General features: G+C 42.5%; 1 protein-coding gene across 2 annotated transcripts in view; it reads left to right on the forward strand.

The window, feature by feature from the left end:
* Positions 1-13,030, forward strand: part of Nedd4 (NEDD4 E3 ubiquitin protein ligase) — an 84,915-nt gene that overhangs the window by 34,874 nt on the left and 37,011 nt on the right. For both annotated transcript variants that reach the window (XM_032910856.1, XM_032910855.1), the window contains one exon: positions 11,799-11,849. In XM_032910856.1, coding sequence (XP_032766747.1) covers positions 11,799-11,849 — 51 coding nt within the window. The remainder of the gene's footprint in view (positions 1-11,798; positions 11,850-13,030) is intronic.

The following is a 13,030-nucleotide window of genomic DNA, read 5'->3' on the forward strand; positions in this document are numbered from 1 at the left end:
TTGCTGAATTCCGGAAAGTTTAATTGTTTTTCTGACGACATTAGCTATAGATTGACAAGATACAGGTTTTCTCTCTCCCCCCCCCCTCTCTCTTCCTTTCTTCCTTTCTTCCTTTCTTCCTTTCCTTCTGGTGGAGGGACCTTACCTCTTTTCATGATACCCAGTGCTGGGGGGAAAATCCAGATAATGTCTAGACAGATGGAGTTAGAAAATTAGGTAATTGGGCTTTTTTCCTCTCTTTTAAAATCTGCCACAATCCAGTCATTGTGCCGAGGTTAATCTGTGCATCTACTTCACTGGGGATAAGGAGAGATCAGATTTCAAATTCTGATCTGTTTTAAGAGTTTTCATTCCACTTGCAAAATTCAGTTTTTAGAACATTATAATCGGTTCAATTCCCTTCCCCAAAACCACCACACCAAAAAGTGGGGAGTGCTGGGATCTTGAAGCAACTTCAGTAATTTGCTGGTTCAGTCAGTATTCCTCCCACACTCTACATTTGAAGTAACCTAAGAAGTTATTAATCTGAAAAGAATTATAGAAATATCCCTGAGATAGTTGTTACTGTGTAACATTATCATTTGTCACTGTTGCTTTCCAAGGGGCTCTTTAAACATATCCAGTGAGATGTAAACTAAACGCCTTTGCATTGCTAAGAATATGTTTCCACAGGTAAACTAACAAATACTGCTTTGTTAGAACCTAAGGCCTAGTTTTGTGCCTAAACTTTCTTGGTTGTGCAAGAATACAGAAGGTGCCGTTTGTCTGAGAACTTTAAATTGTTCTTCAACATGTATTAAACAATTACCTTATAAAAACAGTCTAAGTGATATAAGTTACATTTACTGTCTACTGTGTCTAAATTAATTTTACGTATAAATGGTAAAGTTAGGGGTTGGGGATTTAGCTCAGTGGTAGAGTGCTTGCCTAGCAAGCGCAAGGCCCTGGGTTCGGTCCCCAGCTCCGAAAAAAAGAAAAGAAAAAAAAATGGTAAAGTTAGTGCTTATGCTAATTCCTTTTCTAAACACGGAGTGGCCATAGTAATAGACATTTCAGAAGCAATGCTGTGTTTTATCAATAATATATTAATCTAATTATAGTGGTTTATTGTAACTCGCTTATAAATAAACAGCTCCCAAAATATTTCCCATGTCTCCAGTCAGTCTGGGTTCGTGCTCAGATATGCCGAGTCTGCATTCGCATTTAACAAGTTGATACTGGAGTCGCTCTTGGTAATGTCAGCCATCTGTACTGAGTAGCAGTGAAATCAGATAACAGCTTTGGTCAGAAACCTGGTGAGGCAAAGCAGTCTCAAGCCTCTTCTGTGTTTGGCTATGAGCTCCCTGCAGCTTCATGTCCCGGCTTGTATTGTAAATGACTAATGTTTAATGTCCAGTGAAGCCTTTTTACCTGTATCTAAGACACAGGCTGTCCTCTGCTTACAGCTGAGACTAAAAATGGGCTCCTGAAACCTACCTTTTAGTGTCTATTTCAGGTGTAGCAAAAAACAATCTTTCAGGAGTTTTGGTGTGTGTGTGTGTGTGTGTGTGTGTGTGTGTGTGTGTGTGTGTGTGTGTGTGTGTGTGTTGTTTGTTTGCTTTTGTACATTTCAAATGGTAAAGGAGGTATTTCTTTGATGAGTATGGTCGCCTGTCAGTTTAAGGAGCCAAGGGGGACATACGCAGTTCTGAAGATAATACTGAACTTTCTGAAGTCTATCGTCCGCTTGCTTATTATTGGTTCACTTTTCCCTGCGGAGTGTGTTCTGAATCTTGCTTGTTAGGTTGTTGGGGTGCTGAGAGGTTCCATTTTTTTGTTTAGTAGCCTTCCAGCTCCACTCTGGCTTTCATGTGCCTTCCTCCGCTATCCAGTTATTTTCTGCTTTTTGACATAAAAGGCTTCCTGCTCCTTGTCTGGTACTTAACCTTAGATGAGCATATTGCTTAAGCCTAAAGGAGTGCATCCTAAAATACTTCTATGTCTTAATCATTATAGTCACCATTAATCTCAAGATGACACAATTCAATAATTTTAAAAATAATTCTTCCTAAGATTAATGTTTTAAATATTTGCATGTTTTAGCATTTATTATTTTTCTGTTTTCTATTTTTTGTAATTTAATGGACATTATTTAAGACATTAAGTCTAAAAAAAAAAGACATTAAGTCTATGTTGAATGACATTTAATCTCCTGTTTAAAAAAATGCATAAATAATGTCAACACTGGAACTGTGATCTAGGAATATAAGTGACCAGTTTTAAAAATCCGCGCCCCTCCAAAAAATATATGTGTGTGTATGTATATCTATATATGTACATATATTTTTTTTTCTTTTTTTTCTTTTGGAGCTGGGGACCGAACCCAGGGCCTTGTGCTTGCTAGGCAAGCGCTCTACCACTGAGCTAAATCCCCAACCCCATATATTTTTTCCTAGAGCTGAATAACTATAATGACATTAGAGGTATTTGGGGCCTGGCTTAATTTGCTTGAAGTTACTATGTATTCTCTGTCAGTATGTCTGTCATCTTTAATTCACTGAGACTAAAAGCCGGGTAACATATAATCTTTGTTTACAGGAACAGCATCATTCTAGTAACAGACACTAAAAAAATAAATATATCAACACTGAATGTGTGACAGGCTGAAGTGGATAGCTCTGTGAGAAAGAAGTGTGGCATTGAGGGGACCTGTCAGAATCCTTCACCTAGGTGGCAGGTGACACTAGATTTGGGTTTTAATAAGTGAATTTAAGTTTCCCGGAAAGGTCCAGATGGGTATTTCAGGGCAGGAATTCTCCTCAACACTGTCTATATTTGCAGCCAGATAGGTTTTTTTGTGGGGTAGGGCTGTCTTGTGCACTCTCGGGTGGTGAGCCGGGAACCTGACCATCGCACACTAGGTGCCAGTTGCACACCCCACCAGTGAAGTCAGTCAGAAATGGCTTCTGACTTGCCACATGTCCTCTTGGGCAAGTTGCCTCCTAGTAAGAATTGCCACTTTAGGCAGAAGTCTTGGTGTATGAAGGCCAGAAATGTGCAAGAGCCTTATGGTGCAAGTCACTGTGTGTGACTTGAGTGAGAGGTACAGAAGGCCTGGGAGGACATGAGGCTTGGCTTAGAGTTGAGAGAGGCCTGGCACCTACCCCATTCTGCAGAGAAAGTCCTTCATGTCCTGTGAAGACAGCACTTATACATAGATATCTTTATGTTATTTAAATAATTGTGTCTGTGTGTCTGTGGTAGGTATATGTATGTGTTTAAGTTTAAGTGTCCTGAGACCAGATATCTCGAATCCCCAGGAGCTGGACTTGCAGGCTGTTGCTAGCCATTGCTGTGGGCGATGGGAAAGAACCCAGCTCATCTTCTGTAGGAGCAATACATACTCTTAACCTGAACCATCTTTCCAGCCCCATCACTTCTGTGTTTTTAAGAGATTAATTATTTGTGGCACCATGGATTTAAGTGAATAACTTTTCTTAACCTTGTGTGATGTTTTGATAAACACTGATGTCATGAAGGAAGGCAGGGAGTACAGAGGTGGGACCACCCTGAGTATGGTGCAGATACAGAGAAGGTCTGTAGTGCTGGAGAGATGGGAACTGAGGGCAGAGGAGCTGGGAATCTCGACCAATCGGGAGGAGTATGCTCAAAGCCTCAGGTATGGATCAACTCGGCTGGGCCATGCTTCACACCAACACAATGGGGACCACGAATTATGAGTATAGGGTGAAATAAGATAAAAGGGAGACCCAGTGAGCTAGTAGATTGGCAAGGAGAGCTTGGTGACCTGTAGCCAGAAGAAGGCATTTGCTACTACAGAGAACTCAGTTCTCCATTGTATATTAGGAGCTCATTAGTGACGCTAACAAAAGTCTGCTAGGAAAACCCCAGGGTTGGAGCCCAAGTTGAAATAATAAAACAGCTAAGAACAGCAAGTGTAGATGCCTTCATCCAGTGAGTGCAGTATTGTGTAGACGTAGGTATGGTTTGATGATTATTACAGAGAAAACTCAGTATTTTGTGATTTTAAAATGAAATAAGACAAATTTCATCTCTACAAAGAAAAGTGCTGTCCTCCCCAGGAATGGGAAGGCGGGGCTGTCTGCTCCTCACCTTGGCACCTTAGATAGGAAAGTGTGGGTGGTAAACCCAGACTGGATGCTGTCAGTGTTGTGTGTCTGAACCGAAAACTAGGTGGAAATTCAGGACTGCCATACATAGCCATAATTCCTGTTTAAGAATATCGTATTGTATTACTATTTGAGGATTTCATGCACTCATATAGTATGTTTTGATTACAATCACCCCTTACTCCTCTCTAACTCCTTCCTGATCCACTTTTACCCCCTCTTTCCCCTTCCCAACTTCGCATGCCCCTCCCCTTTTCCGTAGCCACTGATTCCATGGCTGCGGGCCATGCACTGGAGCATGTGAACAGCATTGCTTTGCTTTTCTCAGCCTCTCATCTGACACCAAAAATAAAATAGAGCCGACAAGATGGCTCAGCAGGTGAAGGCACTTGCTGATGACCTGAGTTTTAATTCCTGGCGCCCGCATGGTAGAGGGAGAGAATCAGCTCCCACAAGTGTCCTCTGACCTCCACATATGCACTGTGGCACACGTATGTGTGTTCATAAACAAATTGTAACTGTAATAAAACATTTAGAGAAAATAAAACCACGTAGAACCTCTATGCAGAAGTGAGCCAAGATTTTAAGGCTACTTCCTTCAAACTGGGGAATAGGCAGCTGCGTCAGTTTCTCGTAAGATATGGAGCCTGCTGGTGCTAGCAGCTGTAAACTTTTCTGGACTGTGGACGACAAGACAAGATTAGACCTGGACCTGGGAGCATGGCCAAGCAGGAGGCTTGGCAGTGTTATTGGGTGTGGCTAGGCCATGTGCTGAGGTTGGTAAGGAGATTAGCAGAAGGGAAGGCTGGAAGAAGGTGAAGCAGTTGTCCAAAGCCTTGCTGTTTCTGCTTCAGCCTCCAGTGCTGGCCCTTGTGGGAGACTAGAAGGTTGGAGTTAGATGATGACAGGTGCTTCAAGATCAAAGAAAAATGTTGAAAACAGCAGAGGAGCAGATCTGTGAGCTGCTCTGGGGACTGTCAACATGGAGATGGTTGCTGAAAGCAGTCTCAGCTTTGCGAAGACTTGAAAGGCTGCTGGGGTATATTCCCACCCAGCACCAGGTCTGAGCATGGAGCTAAGCATCTGGCATGGCACTGAGCCCTGTATCTCAGCTCACCAGATATAGGAAATACCTTGTCGTCAGCCCACTTAGAAAACATGCAGTAGTCAGCGCACACAGTTCTAGATAGGGTCTTGGGCGCCTGTGGGAGGAAGAAAGGACTTAAGAGATATTGCAGAGCCATGAGACATGGTGCTTTCTAGAAAAAAAACATGTTGCCAAGCAAAGAGTTTGCATTAAGAACATAATGGTGAATGACAATGAGGACGCAGTCATTCCCAGGTCTGGGTGAGGATATTGTATTGTAGGTCTGAGGGACAGCACAGCCAGAGGCATCTGGAGGGTCCAGAATGAACTGGGCCGGGAAAATGGGAGAAAGAGAAAGGGCCGGAAAGCAGAGCAAGAAAGAACCTGCCTGCCCTTGCCTGCTTGTGGGATAACTGAGTCCCAGAAAAGCCAGGGCTATGGAGAGAAACCCTGTCTCAAAAGCAAGAAGACAGTTCCTCAGTGCTTTGCTTCTCCAGTGCTCCAGGATGAAGTGACTCTGCTGTTTCTGTCAGCACTTAGTACTGTCTGCATCCATGCTCAAGAATGGAGAAAGTGGGCAGCTGAAATTCATTACTGAGTACAAAACAGTTTCACAGGAGAGACAAAATAGGAGCCTTACAGAATGGGTGTATTACTGTTCAGATTTGTTAGACATAAGTCAGGGTGACTCAAGGGGTGGAATTTGAAAAGAAATGGAACCTTTGTAACTGGTTAGATTTGATTATTTTTTGTGTGGAATAAGACACTAGTGGTGCTTTACGCCCCTGATGCTAGATGTAAAATAATCAACACTCAGCTTACATTCAGATGCTTAGATCTTGAGTTTAGCCATTGGAAGTGGACACACAGCAAAGAAGCCACATTTGTATTTGGTATGCAGTCAATCTTAATGAAAATAATGCTATCCAGACTTTACATTCTTACCATATGCTGACCTTTCATTCGATGTTGAAGAGGATTATATATACATCTTTGCTCGTGGTAATAGTTGGGCACTAACCAAAATCTGCCATTCAGAAACATCTGTGCTATTTTATTTTTTAATTGTTTTTATTTTATATGTATAAGCAATTTGCCAGCATGTGTGTAAGTGCACCATGGGGCATGCCCAGTGTCTGCTGAACCATCTCTCCAGCCCCTTGGTGTGTTTCTTTAAAAATGGTTATGTTAAATTTTCCCTTTTCAACATGAGGACTGTTGGAATATTCTGTTTTCCTTAACTCTTCTGGCTTTTTTAAGCACTGTTTGAATCTTGTAAGCATACTTTCTTCAGGCATGCCAGTCAGGATGCTACTGAAACTATGTAATTCTTAAACAGCACTATGTAACAATTGAGACATTGTAAACTCTACACGCCCAGTTGTGGCTCTCCCTTTTGCTACTTTAAAGAAAGTTAGGGCATCATTTTATACTTTTATAATGCTACTAAAAGTCAACTCTAAATCAGTATTAAATCACTCAGCAATTGCCCTTTTTTTAGAGCAGCGTACATGACTATCCAGGGCTTGGAGCGAGGCCCTGCGTTGGGTTCCCAGCACCCACATCAGGCAGTTCACAACCAGGAGTTCACCATTGAAAGTGTTGATTAATGAATAAAGTCGCGGTCCCTTTGGGATGAGGTAGAACTGATCTTGCTGGCTGAGGGTGAGCTGACACCCTGGCAGGGACATATAACCAATCTAGGCTATTTAAGTGATGACTGAATGGTTCTCCTAAATGAATATCGCGTCCCTGGGGTGAGTGCCAATGGAATATTGTGATCCTGACCCAAGGATTAGTTTCCACAGTAGACTGATTCATAGCCTGCACATTCCACTAAAATGGTGCCCTAGAACTCAGTGTCTGAGTAAGAGACTCAGGTCAGGTTTCTGCAGGGAAAATTGAATGGAGAAGACTTTAAAGAACATTTCAACAAAGCCCATCCAGCTAGCTTATAGACAGTATTTGTGCTCCTCCAAGCCTGGAGGTGGGATCCTCTGAGGCGGTGCTGCTTTCAAATGACTGTTTTAGTTAAGAATGGCCTTTCCTCATGACCAAGGCTCAGCCCTTACAGGGTCATAGAGCTTAAAGGACACATAAGTCCTGTTCAAAGCAAATGAGTCTAACTGAAGTATTTACCAGAAACAGAATATGAACCTGATGTAAGTAACAAAAATTATTATGAGATTTAAAGAGCCTTTAATGAGATGGGAGGACAACATAATTTATAGAGAACAGCGAGAAAAAAATGCTATAATATAATCTCCAAATGTTTCATTCAAACACCCGACTATCCAGATTCCAAGATATGAGATGACCCATATACTTTAACATGTCTAATTGAAGAGTTACTTCATTAAGGATTTTCCATCTAATCTATTTCTAGAATTTCTACTGCCCAAGATTGGCACTTTTTAGATTGATCATATAATTGGCTTTCCTCTTATTTTTTATTTTTTCCTTATTCTGATTTCCAGAAAATTATTCCCCAAGTTTCCCTTTAATTGAATATTTTTAATTTTTTTTTCAAAGATTTATTTATTTATTATATATTGAGTACACTGTAGCTGTCTTCAGATACACCAGAAGAGGGCATCGGATCCCTTTACAGATGGTTGTGAGCCACCATGTGGTTGCTGGGAATTGAACTCATGACCTCTTGAAGAGCAGTCGGGTGCTCTTAACCGCTGAGCCATCTCTCCAGCCCATATTTTTAATTTTTTAATGTTTTAAAATTTCTAAAGTTTCAGTGTGTGTGTGTAGGGGGGGGTCAGATTGTTTGTTGTTTTTGAAAGAGAATCAGAGTGCAGTTTTTGTAGGTTCTGTAATGTAGGGCTTTTCCAATAGGACTAGGGTGTTTCTCCATAGGAAGTAACCTCTCCGACTCTGCCTCTGGTCAGTTCCTTTTTAGAGAAGACACCTTGAATTATTACTCAATTTATAGACACAGTGATGGACACAGGAAAATGTTTCCTCTCTGTGGGATATATAACTGCACTAACTCAGATTAAAACTATCTTAAAAGTCATTTTACTTAACCTGATTCTCAAGGTGCTTATGGGAATTAATTTATAATACATAAATTGCCTGACCTTCACATTTATTGTCTTATATACCTGATTATATTCTAGAAGCACATCTAGTACTGGAGTGACTAATTCAAACATACCTCATTAAAATGTGATTTTCTTAACACACACTGTGTCTTTTGCATTTTCGACAATGTACTAAGTATAAGCATGCACTCCTGCCACTCACAGACATAGAACCCTTAAAAATTGGTCAAAGCTGGGCATGGTGGCACACACCTTTAATCCCAGCACTCAGGAGGTAGAGGCAGGAGGATCTTTTAAGTTCAAGGCCAGCCTGGGTCTACAGAGTGAGTGCCAAGATAACCAGGGCTTACAAAGAAACCTTGTTTTGGGCAAGACTAGTCAACCAACCAACCAACCGACCATGTAACAAAACAAGATGTCTGTCAGTAAAGTGCTTGCTGAGTCATCATGTGGACCTATGAGTTCCAATCCCACCTCATAGATTAGAGTGGCCCTGGTGGCATATGATGGGAAACAGAGATAGGCAAATCACTAGGACTTGCAGGTCAGTTATCCTACTCAGATAGTGACACCACATTCCAGTGTCTGGAAACAAAGAGAAATGGGTGATGCCTGGGGACTGAGTGACATCTGAGATTGTCCTTTGGATTTATGCTCACATACCCATTCCTCTGAGAGTAGGACTTGGCAGAAGATACCAGGATGACTTCCTGGTGGTTTATTTTGGATGCTTACAATCATTATGTCAAAAAGCCTCAACTAGGATTTCTATCTTCAAGGACAGCTTGACATATTGTTCCACAAAGAGTTAGTTGATGCTTGTATTTCATACTCCATGTTTGAAAAACCTGCTCAAATAGTTACTATTTCAGCATGAGAAATGAAGGGATAAATGTTCGCATGCCTGTCTTGGGCCCCATGTACAGAAGCTCAGCACCATTATGGTCTAATGGTGTCCCTGCTCTACATGGGCTGACAGCACTTTGACCCTGCAGTAGGAAAACCCAACTGGGGCTAGCTGCTTAGAAAAGGTTATTTTGGTAAAATTCGAACCAGAAGGAAAAAACAAGTGTCTGGAGGAAAAATTCCATTAAGATGACTCCAACCTGATGAATAATGTCCCAGCTGGGTAGTGCTTGGGGCAGGTCAAGTCCATTCTTACTGCAATCGTTGAGTGACACCAATGGCTGTGGGGATTATCAGCTAACGTTCCTGGAGAGTCAATATCCCTTTTACCTGTTTGTCTTTCCCCATCTTGTGGCCAGAGGTGTGGAGTACTTCATTTCGTGGTCTTTCCCCATCTTGTGGCCAGAGGTGTGGAGGACTTCATTTCGTTGATTACTGTTTGTTTTTCATGGAGGCATAATGTGTGTGCGCATGAATGCATGTGTGTGGTTACACATGTGTCCATGTCCTTGTAGAGGCCTCAGGTTAATGCTGAGAATCATCTCACCAATGCTCACCAATGCTACTCTTTGAGACAGCGTCTCTGAACCCAGCCTGGGGCTTGCTGATGTGGCTAGGTCTGCTAGCCAGCTTGATGGGGGACCCCTGCTTCTTTCCCAGGTTGGAATTATAGGTGGGCGGCCAGCCACACCAGACTGGCATTTATATAGGTTTTAGAGTCTAGGCCTCTGGGCTTCACACTTGCAGGCCCCTTCATTAATTTTATTGGCCTTACAATCCACCCAGCATGCTCAACCCCTTGTTTATTAATTTCATCCTCCTGCTCCTCAGTGTCTCATGAAAACTATTCCTACAGAGAGACAGCTTAACACACACACACACACACACACACACACACACACACACACACACACACACACACATACACACTCACAGTCTACGACAATTCATCTCATTTTCTTTAAAAAGGGAAGAGAATAGGACTGGGGAGACGGCACAGTTAGTTGGGTGGTTTGTGCTACCAACATGAGGACCTGAGTTTGGAAACCCTGAACCCACATAAATGTTGAGTGTGTCAGATGCACCTGAGTGGACAGAGTTTCTGGCCAGCCTGTTCAGGCAAATCAGCTCCAGGGTCAGTGATAAACCCTGATGGCTCAGTGGTTAAGAATACTGGCTGCTCTTCTGTAGCGGACCTGGCTTAAGTTCCCAGCATGCACACGGCAGCTTATAACTGTAACGCCAGTTCCAGGGGATCTGACACCTTCACACAGATGTAAACCCTGGCAAAACGTCAATGCACATAAAATAAAGTAAGGCAGAGGGATAGAGGATGCCACCTGGTTTTAACATGTCAGTCTCTAGCCTCAACATGTAATCAATCCTACCTGCATATACACCGCCTACACTTAAAGTGGGTAAACTTTATGTGAATTATATGTCAAAGATTTTAATTTTTTTTTTTTTTTCCCGGAGCTGGGGACCGAACCCAGGGCCTTGCGCTTGCTAGGCAAGCGCTCTACCACTGAGCTAAATCCCCAACCCCAAGATTTTAAATTTTTAAAATTTATTTTCAGTTATGTCTGTCGGTATGGGGTTGGGGTGGGTGAATGTGACCAGAAGAAGGCATCGGGTACCCTGGAGGTGGAGGTGGGGGCAGTTGTGAGCCACTTTGGATCGCAGCAACATGCACCCTTAACCACCCAGCATCTCCGTAGCTCCACCATGGGCATTGTTATTTCCTGTGTGCAGTGGTTTTGCCTTTTTGTTTTTGTTTTTAAATTTGCTGTCTTTCAAGATTTTCCCATAATTTCTAGCATTTAATAATAATGTGCTTATTATTCACTCGTAATTCAGATTCGTCAGGCATCTGCTTATTGAAACTTAAGCTTCTATTTTCCCAATCCTGAAAAAACCTTGCCTACTTGGAGTTTTTCAAATGATTTTCTGCCTGGTTCCTCCCTCTTGTTTTGTGTGTAGTAAATTTCATGCATACGGTTCTGGGTGGAGAGAGAGCTTGTTGTGGTCCCTTCCTGGAAGACTGTTGACTCTCAGTCTAGCAAGCTACCTTAGCTGGGCTGGCCACAAGCTGCTTCTTGGGTGAACATTGCCTGGAGTCTTTTTTTGAGCCTTGTTCCTTTAAGGAGGGCAGATCAGGGACCAGTGAGGATTGTTGGTTTTTTGTTTGTTTTTGTTTGTTTGTTTGTTTGTTTTTTATCCTGAGGTTTCATCGCTTACTTTCCCATTGTGTTGTTAACTCCACGCTTTGCTTTCCCACCCCTTAAGCAGAACTTAGCAGATGTTTGCTTAAGGACTGAACAGTTCCTGTGCACTGCACGGTTGTGTGCCTGACTCCTCCCTCTCACCGATCCATCTCTCTTCAAGAGCAGCTCTTCTGCTTCTACTGCTATTCTGTCATGTGCTTGCACGTCCATACTTCCTGTTGTGCAGTAACTATCTGCAGGACCAGTCCTGCTGTCTCACCCAAGAGTGCACCACAGGGTGTTGCTGTTTTCACTGACCTCCACCCATGCTGCAGTGGGTTAAACAAGCTTCTCCTCAAAGAATAAACAGTGATGTTGAGTGTATGCGTAATACTGTTTCTCCTTTCTTTTACAGACAAGAGATGATTTCCTGGGTCAAGTGGATGTCCCTCTCTATCCTTTACCGGTTAGTATAGTTGTCCATGACTTTGGCTTTGTATTTGTGATTTTTAGTTTAATAACTGCTAACATGAATCTTTAGTATGTCAGCCATTTCCCGAAATTCATCTCAATTTTCCTTTTCACTCTCTTTTAAGATTTCCTTACATGAGCTCCAACAAGAAACTGAACCACAGGGATTGGTAGGCAAGATGGAGCCTGGACTTAAAGGGTTTGGAATTACTCCTATAAGCAGAGCCAGAGCCTGGGTTCTGTGGATGGGAACTTAGGGACTGCAGGGCAGTTCAAACTCCTGAAAATGGAGTTGGAAACAGCAGTGGGAAAGTCTTAGGTAGCCTTTCAGAATCTAATGTCACTGGGGGGATTGAAGAAGTGGCTCTGTGCTTCAGGGGACTGAGTTGCCAGCACTCTCCTGACAGCTCACAGCTACCAGAAACCTCCATTGCGTGGGACCCAGTGTCCTTTTCTGGATTCTGATGGATCCTGTACACATGCAATGTACATTTTTAATTCTGATATAAAATGGGGGAAATTTCAAAGTTGAAAGTGGTCAGTTAGTAGCAACTAACTGTATATTGTGTAGGAGGAGTTGAGGGTTCACAGTGTCCAAATAAGATGAGAGACCAGGTGAAAAACCTTAGTCAACATGGTGGGCCGAAAGAAAGTCAGAAGGCAGAGTGGAAACGAACCAGAGAAAATAATTTCAAAAAATGTTAAGGAAATAGCTTCTTATTGTGTATGTTCTTCATGTAATCCTGATACTTGGGTGGCTAAGGCAGGAGGATTATAACATTGAGGCCAGCCTGGCTTTATAGCGAGAACTTCCATAGAAAGGAAGGAAGGTTAGTTTCAATGCAAAGAAGTAGAGAAGCAACACAAAGAGAGGATTAATGAGCCAGCCACCTGTGCCCCTCTCAGTGTTCGAGGCTTTTGGCTTTATGCAGTGTTTAGTGATCTTAGACTTTTGTGAATATTTGACCTGCTCTTACTTTCCAGGCTGTTGATGGTTTTGTTCTAGAATTCTTTCTACTCTAACTGAGTCAAGCTGCTGATACTGTACATATCCTATGTTCCTTTGGGGCGGGGTTCTGCCCATTCTGTACTGTCCTCTACTACTTGCCTCCTACCTGCTCCCACACCTCAGCCCGCCCCCCTCTTCTGCACACCCCACTCTGCTGACCTCTTTAG

The sequence above is a fragment of the Rattus rattus genome, chromosome 8 (genome assembly GCF_011064425.1).
Source record: "Rattus rattus isolate New Zealand chromosome 8, Rrattus_CSIRO_v1, whole genome shotgun sequence".
Taxonomy (NCBI): domain Eukaryota; kingdom Metazoa; phylum Chordata; class Mammalia; order Rodentia; family Muridae; genus Rattus; species Rattus rattus.